At 43.3% G+C, this 21,948-nt stretch overlaps 1 protein-coding gene and 1 long non-coding RNA gene across 2 annotated transcripts; both read left to right on the forward strand.

Moving 5' to 3' along the window:
* The first annotated feature begins 497 nt into the window (after nt 1–497).
* Nucleotides 498–2,749, forward strand: LOC123115786 (uncharacterized). The gene is made up of 6 exons (XR_006456735.1): nt 498–630; nt 1,220–1,414; nt 1,813–2,081; nt 2,173–2,376; nt 2,475–2,567; nt 2,652–2,749. It is a non-coding gene; the product is annotated as an uncharacterized lncRNA (long non-coding RNA).
* A 962-nt stretch (nt 2,750–3,711) lies between these two features.
* Nucleotides 3,712–6,051, forward strand: LOC123115787 (uncharacterized). The gene is made up of 8 exons (XM_044536876.1): nt 3,712–4,115; nt 4,198–4,260; nt 4,334–4,399; nt 4,531–4,596; nt 5,180–5,239; nt 5,336–5,383; nt 5,470–5,706; nt 5,792–6,051. Exons 2-8 carry the CDS (start codon nt 4,258–4,260, stop codon nt 5,807–5,809), a joined length of 498 nt encoding a protein of 165 aa, XP_044392811.1. The 5' UTR covers nt 3,712–4,115; nt 4,198–4,257; the 3' UTR covers nt 5,810–6,051.
* The last annotated feature ends 15,897 nt before the right edge of the window (nt 6,052–21,948 follow it).

Consider the following 21,948-nt stretch of genomic DNA (forward strand, 5'->3'; position numbering starts at 1 on the left):
CTGACGGACTGCCCTGCCCTGCTCCCGCCTGAACTTGGCGACCCGAGCCTTCTCCGTCGTTGCCTCCTTCGCCTCATGCTCCGACTGCTCAATAGCTAGCCGGAGCGCCTTGGCATTCTTCCATCGGAGGCGGCGAGAGTCCGTCTTCGCCGTCGTGAAGGACCAGCGGTAGAACCACGCGAGGAACCACGTTTCCTCATTAGGCTCCGCCTGTATCCCATGGCAGTGGCGTCATCACTTTAGTCCTAACGGATTTGGGGAGCCTCGGGGTAGATGCTCTTATAGTATTAAGTTACAGAGGTAGTAAAGTAGTATGTGTTATTTAATAATCTCTTTCATTTTAATTGGGTTATTCATACTTAAAAAAGAGTTTTAGAGTAATGTCAGACGAAATGCTAGTGCAGGTCGAAACTATTTCTAACTCCCTCCATTTTTCCTATTTCCCTCGGTTTCTTCCCTCCATTTTTTCCATTTTCCTCCAAATTAAGCTAACTGCCCAAAAATCCTCCGCTCCTCTCCCCATCTATCTCAACAGCACAAGTTGTGCTGAACACAAGTCGCGGGTTTCTTCCCCAACACCTCTGCCGGCTGGCGGCGGTAGGCGATTCTCCGCCATCTCTCCGATTGCAGGTCAGTGCCTCCTTCCCATGGCCTCTCTCTTGCATTCGACCTCCTATTGGACAGATTGGTCCGGCCACCGTGTTCGCGCGCCTGTAATCACCCCGCCAGAACGCGGAAGGACACCGCGTCCTCTATTCCGCATCCTCTGTTCCGGGGTCTTCAACCGGATCGAGCCATCGAGGGCAGCCGCCGCACCCAGCAGCTGGGGAAGCCAAAGCGTTGGGCTGGGTCATCGAAGCAACGCAGGCGTTCGCTCGCTGCTGCCATGTCTCCATTGCCTTGCCTTCATGCAAATCGGGTTGGATGCACAATCGGGTTGACTAAAATCAAGGCATGAAATCAGGCAACTAATTAATTAGTTAACCCACCATACCACGCTTCTTCTATTTGGGCTTCGTTCCGCCTGTCGATTTGCTGGTCTAAGGAGTAGTTAATTGCAAGTCTAACTACTACATGACAATCTGCATTAGCTTGTAGGTCAATATTGTGAAATGTATTACTATTTGCTCAGTGGTATATGTAGACCTATGCTCAATTACAGGCTAGTTTGATTAAATTTACAATGTTGTTAACTTCTTTTAGTTTCCTCATGGAGCAGATATGACACGAAGTAAACTTCATGTTGTTGAATGCAATGATGAATACATGACGAAGGAACATATTGAACATGAGAATGCCATGCGTAACGATGCTGATTCATCTCATATTCAACCATCATCTTGTAATGGCGAAGAAGGCTTGACTGATAGTGATGATGAAGAGGACCAGGATGACACTGTTGCTAATGAACAAGGTAATTACCATTTGATACTCTGCTAGATATTCGGAAAAATTAGAATCAACAATGCACTGCCATCTTCTACAGAACAGAACCGAATGATAACTTTTTAGTTTTGATGGTGTGTAGTGTGGCTGTACGTATGGACCATGATCATCAGAACAACTAAAACTAAACCATGTACTATATCGAATAAGGGAAACTATTGCACTTCCTACTATTTACTTGGCTAGCTACACTAACTGTTTGGCAAAAGGCTTCAGCAGGCAATAGTACACTACATCCTGTCTTTGCATCGCGTTAGTGGTGAATAACACTGTCAGTTGTTCCTCAGACTACAGACCAAAAGATTGTTCACATAGTTGTTTATGTGTGATTGACTATAAGTGTTTTGGGAATTTATCCATGGTCAGATGAAAATGGAGAAACAACCAAGCGTGGCAGGACAATGCTAAAAGAAATATGGAATCTTCCAAAAGGGCAGAGAATTGTGGTCCAGTGCAATGAGCTAAACCAGCCAGTTGGAAAAGAAGCTGGACGTCTTGCGAATTTTCTTGGCACGGTTGCTAGGAATGGAAAATTGTGTAGTTTGAGCTACAAGGACCGGAGAAAACTAACATGAGAGAGAGAAAAAAAGACCAACGAACAAAGAAACAAAAGGGATATACTCGCGCAAGTAAAGGTATATCTGGAATAACATTAAATCTCTTTTGCTAACATCGTTATGCTTTACATACTAGTGTTATCATAACATTGTTTTGTTTGAAATGTAGATGAGGTTTCTTTACCCTTCTCGCTTGGAAAAGTATATATTAAAGAAAATTGGAGATAGATGGAGGCAACATAAGTCAGATCTGAAAGCACTGTATTTTGATGCAAATAAGAGCATGGAAGCGAATAACACCAATGTTCCAAAGGGTGTGATTAAGGATCAATGGATTACTCTGGTCAATAATTGGATGACCCCAAAGGCACAGGTACATATAAACTTGCCAGATTTGTTGTGTACATGTTGCTCAGTCATGGTATGAAATTATGAAAATACATGTGCATATATTATACAATTTTTTTACAGGGGATAAGTGAGAAAAATAGGAACAACTGTGCGATGAGGAAGTCGAAACACACGGCTAGAACTAAGAGTTTTCCACGAGTTAGAGAAGAGCTGGTCAGTTTATGAGAACTCAAACTATATGCATCTACATCCCATTTGTATTGCAGGTCTTTAATAAATTAACCGTTTGACCAATAGAGACTAAAGGATCCGGAAAAGAAGTACCCCCACAGGGCTGTCTTATATATGCATACCCATCAGCATAAAAGCGACAAGAAAATGAATGAACAAGTGGTATCATATTGACTCTCTTTTATCTAAAATTATAATGTTGTTTACCACATTGTTCTCACGTACAATATTCATGTATATAGGTTGATTTGAAGAAACGGATAGCAGCGAATCCAGATTTAGTAGATACTAGTAGAGGAAAGACATCATGGAAAGGAGATGTTTTGAATGCAGTACTTGGCACAGACAAGCCTGGACATGTACACGGCCTCGGACTAGTTCCGAATCCAAATCAAGTCTTTGATGTGTCAACTTCACGCCACTTTCAGAATATACACCTTAGTTCATTGGAGGATACATCGAATGGAGATCTTTTGGCTGTCAGACTTAAGATGGAGAAGCTGGAGAAAAAAGTGGAAAACCAAGATGCTGAAATTCTGGAACTAAAAGTGAAGACAAAAAACTCTGAAGGACAGGTAAATTCGAAGAATTTCTCCATTATTCAATACATGTACTAATTCTTAGGTTTAGTTACAGAGTTCTTTGGATCAGATATCTAAATCTCGAGATGTTCCTTCTATTGCAAAGACAAATTGAAAAAGAAAAGTATGTGTCTTTACAAAGGTTTAATAAATTTTTGATGCCATTTTACAAGTATGTTCTTAATCTTGTTTGGTTTCAATCGACAGAGAATTTATGGCGACGGTCATAGTCAACAACTTGGTACTATTGGGCAGCAGAATAATGTAATGGTAGTGTATGGATGCATTAATATATTTTTGTTTGCTTTTTATAGAAATTAATCATCTCTTGCCATTCATTACAGAGCAAGGAAACATTTGTCGATGACAGGGAGAAGCAGCCATCATACAAACGTCCTGCTGTGGATAAGGTATGCTCATTTATATATTGTCTGGAATCGAGCATGGTTGAGTAGCAATTAGAATTACTCGCACATTTTGCAGTATGAATGTTTATTATTGTTCTTGGCAATCTTATAATATATCTTTTGTCACAGAACAATGAATCTTTTGTCCATGATGAAAATGTGCAACAAGAGAAGGAAAACACTAGTGCATATAAGGATAGTAACTCCTTCCTTTTCTGAACTTATATTACCAATGTCAAGAATCATGAGAAGATTACCATAAGAACTTTCATGCTGATACACCAATGAAATCAAATCTAAAACACAAAATACTCCTTGCATACCTGTTGTTGCTTCTTTTCATTATGAGCTTATCTTCTATATGCTTATTTATTCATAGCTCTGCATCCATTTCAAAACTACCAAAATATATTTATCTTTAAAATGCACTTCATTATTCAATACATGTACTAATTGTTAGGTTCTCGTTACAGGGTTCGTTGGGTCAGGAGTCGACATCTCAAGATGCTCTTTGTGTTGGCAAGACAAATTCAAAACAAAAAGTATTTATCTAGAATTTTCTAATAATATGTTGAAGTCATTTAATTAAATATGATCATTTTCTTTTTTGGTTTCAATCGACAGAGAGTATATAGCGATAGTCGTAGTCAACAATTTGGTACCATTGGGCGGCAGAATAATGTGATGGTACTGTATGGATGCATCAATATGTTTCTGTTTGTTTTTATATAAATTAATCATCTCTTGCCATTCATTACAGAGCAAGGAAAATTTTCTCTATGACATGGAGATGCATCCATCAAACAAACGTCCTTCTAAGGATAAGGTATATATGCTCATTTATATACTGTTTGGAGTCCAATATGGTTGAACAACAATTAATTGCTACTTCCTATTCTCATGGTAGGAATGTTTATTATAGTTCTTCTGAATCTTATGATATATCTTCTGTCACAGAACAAAGATACCTCTATCCATGATGAACATGTGCAACAAGTGAAGGAAAACACTAGTGCAGATAATGTTAGTGCACTCCATATGTTTTAAACTTCTAAAGCTTCTTTTCACTATTCATCTCTGCTCTCCTGCTTCAAGAAATTTATTGCACATTTCCAGCGCATACTCATGCTAAAAATTAAGTCTGGCATAAATAACAGTTTCAATGTTGAGTAGAAATACATGAGATACGAATCTAAGAGATAAAATGCAGCTAGTTTCACCAAGTTGTAAAATCTCTGCACATTGCTATTTCAGCCTTTCGTTTGCATAATGTTGCAGCCCTTGAACATGAAAAACCAATTATTAAACTAATGTGTAGATTTGCTAAAAAATACATTGGTAGCAGCTGGAATTCTTAACATAACAGAGAGTATAAGTGGCATTATAGATGTAGTCTTCTTGCACAACAATCTAGTGCACGACATGACATGCCATCATTTACTCAAAAAATATGCTTGCACTATTAAATTGATCTCCAACTTAACAACACGCCTCAACGGGTTAGAGAATACTCTGTGTATACGGAAGATTCTGGTTCATCATGTGTACATCCATATTCAGTTTTTGCTTCTGAAGTTGTTCTGATTATTTTGCATCTTGCCATTAGCTTGGTGGCCAGAACACTAGTAAGATCTCAAGAGGAGCTAATGCAACAAAGCATGCCAATGTATGACATAGATTTTCTAAATCTTATTCTTCTCTGTTTCAGTTCTTACGCTTCAATTATATTGCATACTAATGTTGCACAAAATATATTCTACAGAAACAACAATGCAGTACAACAAATTACCTGGGTGCCGACTCAATAGATGTATGTGTATTAAGTTTATGTTATGAATGATTATCTTCAAGTTTTAAATTGCTTATAATAGAAATTGTTTTCTCTTTTACGAATAGGTTGGCACTGTAGTCTTTTTGAAGAGCTTAGGAAATCCAAACAGGAATGTTGCTCTTGGTACGCTACAAAGCATTGAGCCAGAATATAAAGTTGAGGGTGTTCATCTTGGTAACCAATTCTGGGCAGTGCGAGTTGATGCTACATTAGCAAAATCTGATCAGTTGATACGACCACTAAAAAAGGTCAACATTATTGGTCATGCAGCAGGATTAATTATCGCATGGCCTTCAACCTTTGTATGTTGCTCCTCCTCTAATTTTGCTGCTCTTAACCATATTTTCTCTACAATAACTTACTGATCTTATTTCTTTATTTTTGTAGATTGCGAAGATAAATTGATGATGTATGGCGCAGATGTTGATTGCAAGTTGGACAATGGAGCTGCTATTCGATAGTCTTATGTAGTGTTTTAGGATGTCATTTCTAGTACCAATGTTTCAAACATTATGTTTTAGAATGGTTCAGGCGTTGTTTGAAACGTCCAGACTTAGGCTACTATGTAGTATCACTTACTGTAACCTTTGGATCATGTTATTTGTAATGCAACAAAGTCAATTTAATATATGAGACCTTTATATTTATTATATTGTGGCTCCATGCATTGTCAGCTTTGACCATGTTACTGTAGATGACAATATATGAAATGTCATTAGTAGTTCATGATAAGGAACACTTCTATACATTGCAACGATCTATCTATGTCCACATGAATATCCTTTTGTACAGGGTAGTCAGCAACACATATGAACTGTTGTTATGGTGTAGTTCTATGCGTTGCTATCCTGCAACACTTTTTCACACTGTTTACCAACGCATTTCTATATGTTGTTATAGACTCTTGCAACGCCACCAACGGCAACGCATATTAATCCGTTGGTGTAGGCCATAGCAACACATATATGGGCATACAACAACGCATCGATGCGTTGCTATAGGGGGGTTCTTGTTGTAGTGTATGTGACTGAAGTAAAGCCTAGATTTAATGAATTTGCCCTGAAGAATCTCCTAGGAGACTTTGACGAGCAAAGGACCTTGGGAGAAGCACTATTACATCACATCCAGTGGCCACGAAAGGAAATAGTGTTCATCGATGAGATCCTTGAAGCCCCGCCAAGAGCAACCATTGTCGCCCCTCAACCGGTGATGCTCTCCTTGCCACAGCAACTCTCGCATGCTTCCCCCAAAGAACCTAATACTCGTAATCCGACGGCTGAAGCATCAACCTGTGATCAGCCGACCCGACTTTGTGGCGTGTAGGCCATGTCATCTTGTGGCCAAAAGCAGCCAATGGCAAGGCCTACAACTGCTGAAGACGCACCACCGATTCAAATGCCGGCCGCTGAAGCACTGGGGGGAGACCCAGCTGTAGCACATGCTCAGCAGACCAACCTGGTGGAACACACTGCTAAGCAGTCTAATGCTTCGGAACCGCCTGCTAAGCAGTCTATAGGTCCAGAACCGACTGCTCATCAGTCCGTCAGTCCGCAGTCACGTGATCAGCATACCAATGCATCAGCACTTCCTACTCAGCAAACCAACGCGTTGGCACGGCCTCCTCAGAACATCGACAAGTTGGCACCACCTGCCCAGAAACCTGACATAGCTTCAACGCATGGTCAGCAGTCTGATGCCTCTGCTCCTACAACCCAGCAGTCCATCACAGTAGCACTGGTAGCTCAATGGTCCAGCATAGATAAACCGTCTGCTAAGCAGTCTGTCGAAGCTTCATCGTCTGCTCGGTAGTCTACCTTGCAGCCATCCAGACGTTCTGTCAAAAATGTTTCAAGTACCAAGAAGGAAGTGGCCAAAAAGGTTACACCCACGAGGAAGCGCGGCAGGAGAGTGAAGAGGAAAGAGAACGATTGCCTCTTGCTTAAAGCAATCACCGCCCAGAACCAAATTAATAGCAGGTTGTTCGAATTGGGGAGTAGTTATTTCTGGCAGCATGGATGATGAAGAAGTAAATTTGTTGCTTGCTAAAAGTAAAGCAGACATACTTGAAGCACGCAATTACATCCATGGCCAGCCATTTCTTGTTGGCGGACACTTTGATGAGTGCAACTCCAGTTGCCGCGAGTTACATGAATATTGCATGGATCAAATGTCAGCAGATCATCATGAGTTGCTAGTCCACTGCAACAGAGATCATTTCTGACACGATGATGGTTCCATCAATGTGAGTTTCAAGGACTGACACGTCTCCAACGTATCTATAATTTTTGATTGTTCCATGCTATTATATTACCCCTTTTGGATGTTTATGGGCTTTATTTTACACATATATATCATTTTTGGGACTAACCTACTAACTGGAGGCTCAGCCCGTATTGCTGTTTTTTTGCCTATTTCAGTATTTCGAAGAAAAGGAATATCAAACGGATTCCAAACAGAATGAAACCTTCGGGAGCATGATTTTTGGAACGAACGTGATCCAGAGGACTTGGAGTGCAAGTCAAGAAGCAGTCGAGGTGGCCACGAGGGTGGAGGGCGCGCCCACCCCTACAAGGCGCGCCCCCTGTCTTGCAGGCCCCTCGGGCGACCACCGACGTACTTCTTCCTCCTATATATACCCACCTACCCCGAAAACATCCAGGGAGCCAACAAAAAACAATTTCCACCGCCGTAACCTTCTGTATCCGCGAGATCCCATCTTGGAGCCTTCGCCGGCGCTCCGCTGGAGGGGGAATCGACCACAGATGGCTTCTACATCAACACCATAGCCCCTCCGATGAGTTGTTAGTAGTTTACCATAGACCTTCGGGTCCATAGTTATTAGCTAGATGGCTTCTTCTCTCTTTTTGGATCTCAATACCATGTTCTCCCCCTCTCTTGTGGAGATATATTCGATGTAACTCCTTTTGCGGTGTGTTTGTCGAGATCCGGTAAATTGTGGGTTTATGATCAAGTTTATCTATGAGAAATATTTGAATCTCCTCTGAATTCTTTTATGTATGATTGAGTTATCTTTGCAAGTCTCTTTGAATTATCAGTTTTGTTTGGCCTACTAGATTGGTCTTTCTTGCCATGGGAGAAGTGCTTAGCTTTGGGTTCAATCTTGCGGTGTCCTTACCCAGTGACAGCAAGGGTTGCAAGGCATGTATTGTATTGTTTCCATCGAGGATAAACAGGTGGGGTTTATATCATATTGCTTGAGTTTATCCCTCTACATCATGTCATCTTTCTTAATGCGTTACTCTGTTCTTATGAACTTAATACTCTAGATGCATGCTGGATAGCGGTCGATGTGTGGAGTAATAGTAGTAGATGCAGGCAGCAGTCGGTCTACTTGCCACGGACGTGATGCCTATATACATGATCATGCCTAGATAATCTCATAATTATTCGCTTTTCTATCAATTGCTCGACAGTAATTTGTTCACCCACCATAATACTTATGCTATCTTGAGAGAAGCCACTAGTGAAACCTATGGCTCCCGGGCCAATCTTTTATCATATAAGCTTTCAATCTACTTTTATTTGCATCTTCACTTTTCCAATCTATATTATAAAATACCAAAAATATATTTATCTTATCTTACTATCTCTATCAGATCCCACTTTCGCAAGTGGCCGTGAAGGGATTGACAACCCTTTTATTGCGTTTGTTGCGAGTTCTTCGTTTGTTTGTGTAGGTGCATGGGACTTTTGAGGAGCCTCCTACTGGATTGATACCTTGGTTCTCAAAAACCGAGGGAAATACTTACGCTACTATTGCTGCATCACCCTTTCCTCTTCAAGGAAAACCAACGCTAGCTCAAGACGTAGCAAGAAGGATTTCTGGTGCCGTTGGCGGGGAGGTCTTCGCTCAAGTCAAGACATACCAAGTACCCATCACAAATACATCTCCCTCGCATTTACATTATTTTCCATTTGCCTCTCGTTTTCCTCTCCCCCACTTCACCCTTGCCGTTTTATTTGCCCTCTCTTCCCAATCTCCTCTTCTCCTCTCTTTTTTGCTTGCCCTTTTGTATTTGCTTGTGTGCTGTTTGTCCTTATGGCTTTGCCTAAGAGTACCGACCTCCTTCTTGGAAGGTTGGAAGAGATTGAATCAAATATTAGAAGCTTTATGACTTTGCAATTTGAGCATAATAATTTCTTCAGAAAAGAGCTTAAAGAACAAAAAGGTTTTTTTGGGTTTATGAATAAGGAGCTTGATGATATGTCTAAAGAATTTTATGGTTTGAACTCACAAATTACCCGGCTTGAAAATTCTATAGCCAAAATTTCTGATAAGCAAGCTACCTTAGTCAATAAGATGGCTGCCAAACCAAAAAAATTAGGTGAAAATAATGATGAAGATCTTAAAGTTATTGATGTGTCCCCTATTAGATCTTTGTTTTCTAATATGAATCTTAATAATAATGGGACTGGAGATGAGTCAACTTTAGTTAGAAGGCGTCCCAATAATTCAGAGTTCTTAGATCTTGATGCTAAATTTGGTAAAAGTGGGATTGGAGAGGTCATGACTTTAAATAGTATTGAATCCACTATCTCGGATTTCAAGGAATTTGATTATGATAATTGTTCTTTAGAAGGTTGTATTTCCTTGTTGCAATCCGTTGTTAATTCTCCTCATGCTTATAGTCAAAATAAAGCTTTTACCAAACATATTGTTGATGCCTTGATGCAATCTTATGATGAAAAACTTAATTTGGAAGTTTCTATACCTAGAAAACTTAATGATGAGTGGGAACCTACTATAAATATTAAAATTAAAGATCATGAGTGTTTTGCTTTGTGTGATTTGGGTGCTAGTGTTTCCACGATTCCGAAACTTTATGTGATATTCTAGGTTTCCATGATCTTGATGATTGCTCTTTAATTTTGCACCTTGTGGATTCCACCATTAAAAAGCCAATGGGAAGGATCAATGATGCTCTCATAGTTGCAAATAGAAAATTGGTGCCCGTAGATTTTATCGTTCTTGATATAGATTGCAATATTTCTTGCCCTATTATTCTTGGTAAACCTTTCCTTAGAACGATTGGCGCGATTATTGATATGAAGGAAGGGAATATTAGATTCCAATTTCCATTAAGGAAAGGCATGGAACACTTTCCAAGAAAGAAAATTAAATTCCCTTATGAATCTATCATGTGGGCTACTTATGAATTGAGTGCGAAAGATGGCACTACTTAGATCTATCTTCGCTTTTATGCCTAGCTAGGGGCGTTAAACGATAGCGCTAGTTGGGAGGCAACCCAATTATATTTGTGTTTTTTGTTTTTTCTTCTGTTTAGTAATAAATTTTGCATCTACCTTCTGTTTAGATGTGTTTTTATGTTTTAATTAGTGTTTGTGCCAAGTAGAACCTATAGGATAACCTATGGTGATAGTTAATTTGATTCTGCTGAAAAACAGAAACTTTGCACGCACAAAATTAGTTTTTTTAAATCACAGAAACGTGCTTTTGCGTTGATTCTTTTTGCTGCTGATCAATAGACAAATTTTCAAGGACTTCCTATTTTGGTAGGATTTTTAGAGTTCCATAAGTTTGCGTTAGTTATAGATTGCTACAGACTGTTCTGTTTTTGACAGATCCTGCCTTTCATGTGTTGTTTGCTTATTTTGATGCATCTATGGCTAGTATTAAGTGGTATGAACCATAGATAACTTGAAATACAGTAGGTTTAACACCAAAATAAATAAAGAATTAGTTCATTACAGTACCTTATGTGGTGGTTTTGTTTTCTTTCACTAACGGAGCTTATGAGATTTCCTGTTGAGTTTTGTGTTGTGAAGTTTTCAAGTTTTGGGTAAAGATTTGATGGACTATGGAACAAGGAGTGGCAAGATCCTAAGATTGGGGATGCCCATGGCACCCCAAGATATTCAAGAGTAGTCAAAAGCCTAAGCTTGGGGATGCCCCCGGAAGGCATCTGCTCTTTCGTCTTCGTTCATTGGTGACTTTACTTGGAGCTATATTTTTATTCGCCACATGATATGTGTTTTGCTTGGAGCGTTGTGTATGATATTAGTCTTTTCTTTTTAGTTTACCACAATCACCCTTGCTGTACACACATTTTGGGAGAAGCCTACTTGATTGAAATTTATTAGAATACTCTATGTGCTTCACTTATATCTTTTGAGCTAGATAGTTTTTGCTCTAGTGCTTCACTTATATCTTTTAGAGCACAGCGGTGGCTTAATTTTGTAGAAATTGCTAGTCTCTCATGCTTCACTTATATTATTTTGAGAGTCTTTTAGAACAGCATGGTATTTGTTATGGTTATAAAATTGGTCCTAGAATGGTAGGCATCCAAGTTGGGTATAATAAAAACTATCATAGGAAGTGAATTCGATGCTATGATCAACTTGATACTTGATAATTGTTTTGAGATATGGTGGTAGTGATATTAATGTCATGCTAGTTGGGTGATTATGAATTTGAAGAATGCTTGTGTTGAAGTTTGTGATCCCCGTAGCATGCACGTATGGTGAACCGCTTTGTGATGAAGTTGGAGCACAATTTTATTTATTGATTGTCTTCCTTATGAGTGGAGGTCGGGGATGAGCGATGGTCTTTTCTTACCAATATATCCCCCTAGGAGCATGCGCGTAATACTTTGTTTCTGATGACTTGTACATTTTTGCAATGAGTATATGAGTTCTTTTGACTAATGTTGAGTCCATGGATTATACGCATTCTCACCCTTCCAGCATTGCTAGCCTCTCTTGTGCCGTGCAACTTTCGCCGGTACCATACACCTACCGTATACCTTCCTCAAAACAGACACCATACCTACCTATTATGGCATTTGCATAGCCATTCCGAGATATATTGCCATGAAACTTTCCACCATTCCGTTTATATGACACATATTACCATTGTCATATTGCTCTTTGCATGATCATGTAGTTGACATCGTATTTGTGGCAAGGCCACCTTCATAATTTTCATACATGTCGCTCTTGATTCATTGCATATCCCGGTACACCACCAGAGGCATTCATATAGAGTCATATCTTGTTCTAGTTTTGACTTGTAATTCTTGAGTTGTAAATCAATAAAAGTGTGATGATTTTCATTAGAGCATTGTCCCAGTGAGGAAAGAATGATGGAGACTATGATTGCCCCATATGTCGGGATGAGACTTCGGACTTTACAAAAAGAAAAAAAAGAAAAAAAGGAGAAAGGCCAAAAAGAAAAGAAAGAAAGGCCAAAGAAAAAAAGAAGAAAAGAAAAAGGAAAGAAAGAAGAAGAAAAATAAAATGAGAGAAAAAGAGAGAAGGGACAATGCTACTATCCTTTTACCACACTTGTGCTTCAAAGTAGCACCATGATATGCATGATAGAGAGTCTCCTATGTTATCACTTTCATATACTAGTGGTAATTTTTCATTATAGAACTTGGCTTCTATATTCCAATGATGGGCTTCCTCAAAATGCCCTAGGTCTTCGTGAGCAAGCGAGTTGAATGCACACCCACTTAGTTTCTTTTGTTGAGTTTTCATATATTTATAGCTCTAGTGCATCCGTTGCATGGCAATCCCTACTCACTCACATTGATATATATTAATGGGCATCTCCATAGCCCATTGATACGCCTAGTTGATGTGAGACTATCTTCTCCTTTTTGTCTTCTCCACAACCACCATTATATTCCACATATAGTGCTATGTCCATGGCTCACGCTCATGTATTGCGTTAAAGTTGAAAAAGTTTGAGATTACTAAAGTATGAAACAATTGCTTGGCTTGTCATCGGGGTTGTGCATGATTAAATACTTTGTGTGATGAAGATAGAGCAACAACAAGACTATATGATTTTGTAGGGATAACTTTCTTTAGCCATGTTATTTTGAGAAGACATGATTGCTTGATTAGTATGCTTGAAGTATTACTATTTCTTATGTCAATATGAAATTTCATTTTGAATCATTTGGATCTGAACATTCATGCCACAATAAAGAAAATTACATTTAGAATTATGCTAGGTAGCATTCCACATCAAAAATTCTGTTTTTATCATTTACCTACTCGAGGACGAGCAGGAATTAAGCTTGGGGATGCTTCATACGTCTCCAATGTATCTATAATTTTTTATTGTTCCATGCTATTATATTACCCCTTTTGGATGTTTATGGGCTTTATTTTACACATTTATATCATTTTTGGGACTAACCTACTAACTGGAGGCCCAACCCGTATTGTTGTTTTTTTGCCTATTTTGGTATTTCAAAGAAAAGGAATATCAAACGGAGTCCAAACGGAATGAAACCTTCGGGAGCATGATTTTTGGAACGACTGTGATCCAGAGGACTTGGAGTGCAAGTCAAGAAGCAGGCGAGGCAGCCACGAGGGTGGAGGGCGCGCCCCCTGTCTCGTGGGCCCCTCGGGCGGCCACCGACGTACTTCTTCCTCCTATATATACCCGCGTACCCCGAAAACATCCAGGGAGCCAACGAAAAACAATTTCCACCACTGTAACCTTCTGTATCCGCGAGATCCCATCTTGGAGCCTTCGTCGGTGCTCCGCTGAAGGGGGAATCGACCACCGAGGGCTTCTACTTCAACACCATAGCCCCTCCGATGAGTTGTTAGTAGTTTACCACATACCTTCGGGTCCATAGTTATTAGCTAGATGGCTTCTTCTCTCCTTTTGGATCTCAATACCATGTTCTCCCCCTCTCTTGCAGAGATCTATTCGATGTAACTCTTTTTGCGGTGTGTTTGTCGAGATCCGATGAATTGTGGGTTTATGATCAAGTTTATCTATGAGAAATATTTGAATCTCCTCTGAATTCTTTCATGTATGATTGAGTTATCTTTGCAAGTCTCTTCGAATTACCAGTTTGGTTTGGCCTACTAGATTGATCTTTCTTGCCATGGGAGAAGTGGTTAGCTTTGGGTTCAATCTTGCGGTGTCCTTACCCAGTGACAGCAGGGGTTGCAAGGCTCGTATTGTATTGTTGCCATCGAGGATAAAAAGGTGGGGTTTATATAATATTGTTTGAGTTTATCCCTCTACATCATGTCATCTTTCTTAATGCGTTACTCTGTTCTTATGAACTTAATACTCTAGATGCATGCTGGATAACGGTCGATGTGTGGAGTAATAGTAGTAGATGCAGGCAGGAGTCAGTCTAATTGTCACGGACGTGATGCCTATATACATGATGATGCCTAGATAATCTCATAATTATTCGCTTTTCTATCAATTGCTCGAAAGTAATTTGTTCACCGACCGTAATACGTATGCTATCTTAAGAGAAGCCACTAGTGAAACCTATGGCCCCCGGTCTATCTTTTATCATATAAGCTTTCAATCTACTTTTATTTGCATCTTTTCTTTTCCAATCTATATTATAAAATACCAAAAATATATTTATCTTATCTTACTATCTCTATCAGATCTCACTTTCGCAAGTGGTCGTGAAGGGATTGACAACCCCTTTATTGTGGTTGCGAGGTCTTTGTTTGTTTGTATAGGTGCGTGGGACTTTTGAGGAGCCTCCTACTAGATTGATACCTTGGTTCTCAAAAACTAAGGGAAATACTTACGCTACTAGTGCCGCATCACCCTTTCCTCTTCAAGGAAAACCAACGCAAGCTCAAGACATAGCAACGACTTACATCTCTTCTTCAACTTCAACGAGCTCGATGCCACTCTTGTTAGATGCCTGATTTTGTAAGTACTTAACACACTCTGATCAACTTCTCCATACAAGGCTGTAAATGATAAACAACTAACTTCATTTTATTCCTCTCAGGGGATTGAACACGCAGAGAAGAAAAACGGAGAGTGTATATTTCATAAATCCTGAATTAGCGAATGGAACAACATTACATGGTAAGGACATACGGGACTGGGCCATTAACACGGTCATCCGTCTCTCCGAAAACACGTCCCATGCAGAATCATTTCTATGGCTATATCATGAACTATAAGTCATGTAAACAACCACGCATACACTGATTGTCTTTTAGGTTTTGACATAATTCGTAAGTTCATGGCTTTCTTAGTATGTAGCCATCACTGGATATTGGTATTATTGTTCCAAGCAACAACACAGTTTACTACATTGATTCTCTCAGAGAGTCAACAAACACTCAGGATCTGACGCATCTTCAGCAATTCATGGATAGGTATTGAATTCCATGATGTTGAAATTAATTTGCAATCATGTTTGGTTCAATAATTGATGTTGCCAAAATTCATCTTCATTTGCAGTGTGCTCGCATTGTGGAAAACTAAACCAGTGAACCTATTCAAGAGGGAACTACCTCTGCATCACGAGATCGTTTCTCTAGTAACACACCGAAATCCGTTATTTTCGGAAAATTTGTCCAACAGTCTGCAAATACCTTTTCTTACGCTAGTCAAATGTTCAAGCTTCTAAATAAACCTCTTTCTATTTTGTCCAAAGAAAAAATAATACATCTAACACCAGTTAGGTTGTTCCTAACAGGACAAATACATGACTAATTATGTACAAAAAAATTCAGTGTCCTCAGCAAGAAGCAGGGACCAACCTTTGTGGGTACTACGTTTGCAGACACATGATCTCCATATGCAAATCTGCTGATAGTTGTGACGATCCTCGCGAATTAGTACCGGTAAGTCTATCTTAATTAATATCTTCTACACCACTCATATGGCACATTCTGATCTTAAAAATACTGCAGCTCATCTTAGAACCGAGGACCCCTAAACCACTCTCGACTGGTGAATTGTTGATGGCCTGGAGATTTATCAGAGACTTCTTCCTGAATCACTACATCAATCCCACTAGTGATAATGAAGATTTCAGCATGCCTTCTCCTAAAACATTGACTAAGAGTTAGCCACTCAACATATATGCACGGATCCATTGTTTTCCATCTGATGAGGTCTTTGTATTTCGTACTCTATGATTAATTATGTAATGCATATATGTGTGGACAAATCATTGGAATTTAGCTACCATATGTTCAATTGCAATTGTTGCGAAATCTGATGAATGTTCTTCCTGTGGACACTATTTGTTCAATTGAATATTGTGGCAAATTTGCTTTTTGCGTGCCGATTCAAAATGGGATATTTTTGTTTATTTGTTCAATTGAATATTGTGGCAAATTTGCTAATGATTTGTGGTGAATTTGCTTTTTGCATGCTGATTCAAAATGGGATATTTTTGTTTTAACCTGGCAATTGCTCTGCACACGGTTCAACTAAATGAGTGTGTGCGGTCCACATCGGAAAGCATACGTCAATCATAGCGGAACTATCGATGGAGAACGATGCCTATGGGATCACTGGAATTGCTACTATGACCGGCGGGCGCGAGGTTGTGGAAAGAGCGGGTCTTGGAGTCAGCACAAAGATCGTTTACCCAGGTTCGGGCTGCGAGGATGTGTCATACCTTAGTCCTGCTTTGGTGTATATTTGAGTGTTCTTGTGTTCTTGAACTAGCTACGGCATGTGACTTGTTCAAAAGATCGGAATCCCTCCTCAGTATGCCTCGGGCCTCCTTTTATAGAAAAAAGGGTCATCACAGTGGCACACAGGAGGTGGAAAGGTGTACAGTGGCTGAGTCTATCCTCTGGCACCGTCGGACAAACACATTTAATGCACTGCCGACGTGCCTTTCTTGCTTTATTGGGGACGGCAATGAAGCTCGTCCCAGCTGTCGCTGCCTCACTTGGCTCCGACGCAAGTCCGAGCTGATGAGGCATTGTAGTGCCATGTTGGCTGACCACTGGGCTGGTGCGATGGCAGAGTCTTCTCGAAGATCTGCATGCCACCACGCAGGTGCTTGCTGAGTTGGTCTAGAGGCCGCACGTCGCTACGCAGGTGCTCACCTAGCTGGCTAAGCTGACAGCTCCATGGGGATGGCGGTGGAGTCTTGGCAGGTGTGGGCCTAGCCGTGGCCCCGCTGACGCCCTCGGCAAGGGTGTTGCCAGGGATCTCATGGATTTTCTCGGTAAGGATCTTGCCGAGGATCGTCGTCTTCTGGTCCTCATCTGATCTTGTGTGTTTATGATCTTCAAGAGGATTTGCATGCAACCATGGAGGTGCCTCCCGAGACTTAGTTCCAATGTGGTTGATGGCGTTGAAACCCTTGGGCTCAAGGGTGCCGCGCTATGCTGGCGTTGGGCAAGTTGGCCCTGCAAGGCTCTTGCCGGGGCTGCGTAGGCTGCCCCGGCAAGGGCCTTGCCGGGGGAAGCCCATCTTGTCACTTTACCTTTTGCGCCCCTGGTTTGAGCGCCGCTTCGGTAGTCTTGTACTTTTGCTTCCTTCCTCTGCCCTGCTAAGCATGGCCACAGGTGCGGCTCTGACTACTCGTGCACAAGTAAAGGGGTACACAGAGGGCCCCTACTTTTGTACACCGACAGGAGCCCCCGGGCCTAGGCCACACATAAGCACGATGCATTGTTGGGCTAGGCACAAAAAGGTGCGCGAAAAAGCATGTCAGAGGTTTACCGCAGTAATTCCATCGCCAGTTGCGCTTCCCTACGGCCCGTGTCGAATGCGTGACGTGGGTGTCGTGCGTGGGGTGACCGCGGGATGCTTGCGTCACCCCGCGGTTAATAGGAAAGAGGCGGTCCGCATCCTCCCCATAAAAGAAGAGGAAGCCGAAGGGGCGCGACTCATTTACTAAGTGGACCCGGGTCGTGGCCATTATGGCACCCGCACCCCACGATCACGGGGCGTGAAACGGCCGTTCCACTTGCCATCTGAATCCTAGCTCGCCCGCCACGTGTCCTCCATGCCTCGGGGAGGGTAGGCGATGGACACAGAGGGTACGGGCTTTAATGCCGGGGCGGGGGGTCGGGCGCCACCGATTGGAGCAGCGGGTCGGTCCTGTCTCCTTGCGCCGCCAGCGGCTGGATTGGTTGATTGGGGTGGTCGCCTTCAGGCTCGCTCGGCCCCGTCTCCCTATAAAAGGGGGAGAGGGACAGTGTCTTCCTGCATCCGTCTTCTCCCAGTATGGTCTCTTTCCTTCCCTTGTCATGGCGAGAGGGCGCGATCGTGGCCGTCCCTCTGTGGAGGCGACTAGGTCTTCCTCTCGCCAGAGAGCCATGGTGGTTAGGGAAGAGCCGGACGCCCAAGGTGAAGGCCATGCTCGAGGCGGAGGCGCCGGACGGGGCCGCGGTCGGCGAGGCGGTCGAGGCAGAGGTGGGCGCAGAAGGGGGACACCCGCGTCGCCACCGTCTTCATCGCCATCTCCTCCACCATCTCCTCCTTCTTCATCAAACGGCCATGTCGGGGACACGGTGTTGGAGTTTATCCTGCATATGCGCGAGCCGCCGCGCAGCCGCCTTCGTCTTCCCGAGGCATTTGCGAGGGTGCTGGAGATTGACCAGCCACCGAGGTTGAGGTTTCACAAGAAGGGGTGTTGCAATGGCGACATGTGGGCGAACACAAGGTTCCCCGTCCCTCACGTGATGCTCCTCTGTCGGGGTTGGAAAACCTTCGCATGCGCCCACTTCTGGATGAAGGGGCACGTTCTCCACTTCAAATTAGTGGAGAACGATTTGCTCTCCGTCAAGGTCTTTGGGCGCTCGGGAATCAGGTTAGGGTGCTGCGCGGAGAGCTCGACCAACGACGAAAGCTCCTCCTCAAGCGATAGTGACGAGGAGGACACCGGTGGGGAAGACGACGAGGAAGGGTCCGACTAGGCATCAAACACACCATCCTCGGGCAACGCCGGCAGCACCATCATCTACACCTGGTCTTTCTCCCGGCAGAGCGATTTGCCGAGGGCGGGGCCAGCTCCTTGAACTTCTCGGGGTCGCCTCCTTGGGCGGCTAGCGTGGGAAGGCCGGAGAAGACGAAGAAGGAGGGTGGCGGGCTGTCAAGTCGGAGTATGATGGCACCGATGCCTTCGTCTCGTATTGCCGTCCCGCTGCCTCATCTTTCGGCTCTTCTCCCGGCACCATCATCACCAGCCCTCTTCTGGACAGCCACCGGGATGTTCTCTTGGTGTCTTCTGCTGCTCGTACCTCACCAAGGCACTCCTTTTGCCCTCCTGCCATGTTGTTCCGTTTCCTGGGGAGAGGGACAAGAAAGGGATTACGGGCATCTTATCTCTTTTTAGTTTTTAAGCCTACATGCACTTGTCAGATTTAAACCTTGTAATCCCTTGCTCATGTTTACATTCTGTATGAATTGTACCTATATGGGATGTATTTATGAAAAAAATGGTGCTTGTCGGGTTCTTTGTGCGTGAGCGAAACCCATGCCAAGGAATGAATCCTTCTTATTTTCAAGGTAAACATTGTCGCCCGCAACAGGCCTTGCCGTCCCCTTAATTCATCCGACCATACTCACGCTCTTGGCGGATGCAGGGGCGAAGCAGGGTTAGGCCCTTCGTTTGCTTCCTTGTCACTACGACTACAACCAAGTTCCGACCCAGGGAATAGTTCCTGAGTATAGGAAAAGGGGAGCACGGTAGACTAGGAATAAAACGAGGTTTCATACGTCCCAATTTCATACGGAAATGCACAATAGGGGATAAAGGACTTATCTGAATCTGCAGCCCCCCGGCAACCTTGGCTTGCCATGGTTGGACCCTTGTGTCTGCAGCTCCCGGCAACCTTGGCTTGCCGGGACCAGAGCCTCGGCTTGTTCTCTTTCTTCCAAATAGCTCAGGAGAAATGTCCATGTACCCTGCGAACCAAAGAGGACGGAAAGGAACAGAGAGAAGCACACTCGACCTCTATGCTAGGGGTTAGTTGCCGCTAAACACTATCAACCCTAACCGAGGAAGAGACTCAACCTAGCATGCATGCTATAACTTAGGGCGCCAGCGCTTCATTTATTTATGCTCAGGTCTGTGCCTGGCTTTGTACAGAGGGTTACATGCCTTGCTGGTAAGGCTTGTACAAAAGGTGGTCTGCCGGGGGGCCCGACAACCGCGCCTTATGGGTAAAACTTGCGAAGATATTCGATGTTCTAGGAGTTGCTCACTGGAATGGCATCTTCGGTCTCCAGGCGGACCGCGCCGGGCCTGGTGACTCGTATTACTCGATAAGGGCCTTCCCACTTCAGCGTCAACTTGTTGGAATTCTTGGCCGATTGAACGCGCCGAAGAACAAGGTCGCCTTCCTCAAAGCTTTGGGCATGAACCTTGCGGCTATGGTAGCGGCGCAAGGCTTGCTGGTAGCGCTCTGCTCTCACAGCCGCCCGAAGACGATCTTCCTCGAGGAGCATTGCGTCATCTTGCCACAATCGCTCTTGCTCAAGCTCGTCATAAGTGAGCACTCAAGGTGACCTGTACGTGAGTTCCGTGGGGAGAACTGCCTCTGCCCCGTATACTAGGGCAAAGGGTGTCTGGCCGGTGGCTCGATTTGGCGTTGTTCTGATCAACCAAAGAACCACCGGCAACTCATCACTCCAACGGCTTCCACTCTTGTGCAACCTGTCAAAAGTCTTTGTTCTCAGGCCTCGCAGTACTTCAGCATTTGTCCTCTCCGCCTGGCCGTTGCTCCGTGGGTGCGCCACGGAAGCGAAATAGACCTTGCTGCCGAGGTCTTGGATGTATTGCATGAAGGTGCGGCTTGTGAACTGCGTGACAATGTCGGTGATGACTCTATTTGGCACACCAAAACGGCAGACTAGCCCCTTGAAGAATTTGATGGCTGTCTGTGTTGTCACCTTCCTCACTGCTTCCACCTCCGTCCACTTTGTGAACTTGTCGATTGCAACATACAAGTACTGAAAGCCCCCGACAGCACGAGAGAGAGGGCCCAATATGTCGAGCCCCCAGACCGAAAATGGCTAGGAGAGAGAGATTGTTTGAAGGGCTTGAGCTGGCTGATGAAGCTTCTTTGAATGGAACTAACACACTTCACACTTGGTTACTAGTGCCATTGCATCCTAGAGGGCAGTGGGCCAGAAGAAACCTTGCCAGAAGGCCTTGCCGGCAAGGGCCCTCGACCCTATGTGGGAGCCACATATGCCTCCATGTATCTCTGCCAACAGCTCCAGTCCTTCCTCCCGGGGAATGCACTTCAATTTCACACGTTTGGTCTTTTTCTATACATAACGTTGTCAACGAACTGATACATGGCAGACCGACGGGCTACTTTCTCCGCTTCTTCCTGCTCCTCAGGAAGCTCCCCTGTTTGGAGGAATCAAACATTATGTAGGGCCCATGTCGGAGCCAGGGGCTCGACGGCAAGGACTAAAGGCATTTCCTCTGCCATGGGAGCGGTGTCTCTACGGCCAGGGCTTGACGCCTTGCCGGAGTCGGTTGCCCATGGCAGGCTCAGTGTCCACGGCAACATCTTTGCCAGCGGCTCCTGGGAGCTTGGTGGGGAAGTACTTGCCAGGGACTGATTTCCTCCACTTGTTCTGCTCTGTCGACGGATCAACGGATGGTTGAGTTAAACGAAGCAAAAAGTACCTGGTTCCATAGGTAGTTTGAAGGCAGCGCTCTTCGACAGGTAGTCGGTGATGTCCTTCTCCACTCGGGGAACATGCTCCGCCTGTATACCGTCAAAATGCTCCTCCAGCTTCCTCACCTCATCTACGTAGGCCTCCATCAACG

The sequence above is a fragment of the Triticum aestivum genome, chromosome 5B (genome assembly GCF_018294505.1).
Source record: "Triticum aestivum cultivar Chinese Spring chromosome 5B, IWGSC CS RefSeq v2.1, whole genome shotgun sequence".
NCBI classification, from domain to species: Eukaryota; Viridiplantae; Streptophyta; class Magnoliopsida; order Poales; family Poaceae; genus Triticum; species Triticum aestivum.

Bases quoted from the DNA above. Each gene is read 5' to 3' on its own strand.
- LOC123115787 (XM_044536876.1), top strand. The intron at 4,597-5,179 runs GTTAGTGCACTC...TCTTGCCATTAG, and splicing joins AAAACACTAGTGCAGATAAT to CTTGGTGGCCAGAACACTAG. The intron at 5,240-5,335 runs GTATGACATAGA...TATATTCTACAG, and splicing joins ATGCAACAAAGCATGCCAAT to AAACAACAATGCAGTACAAC.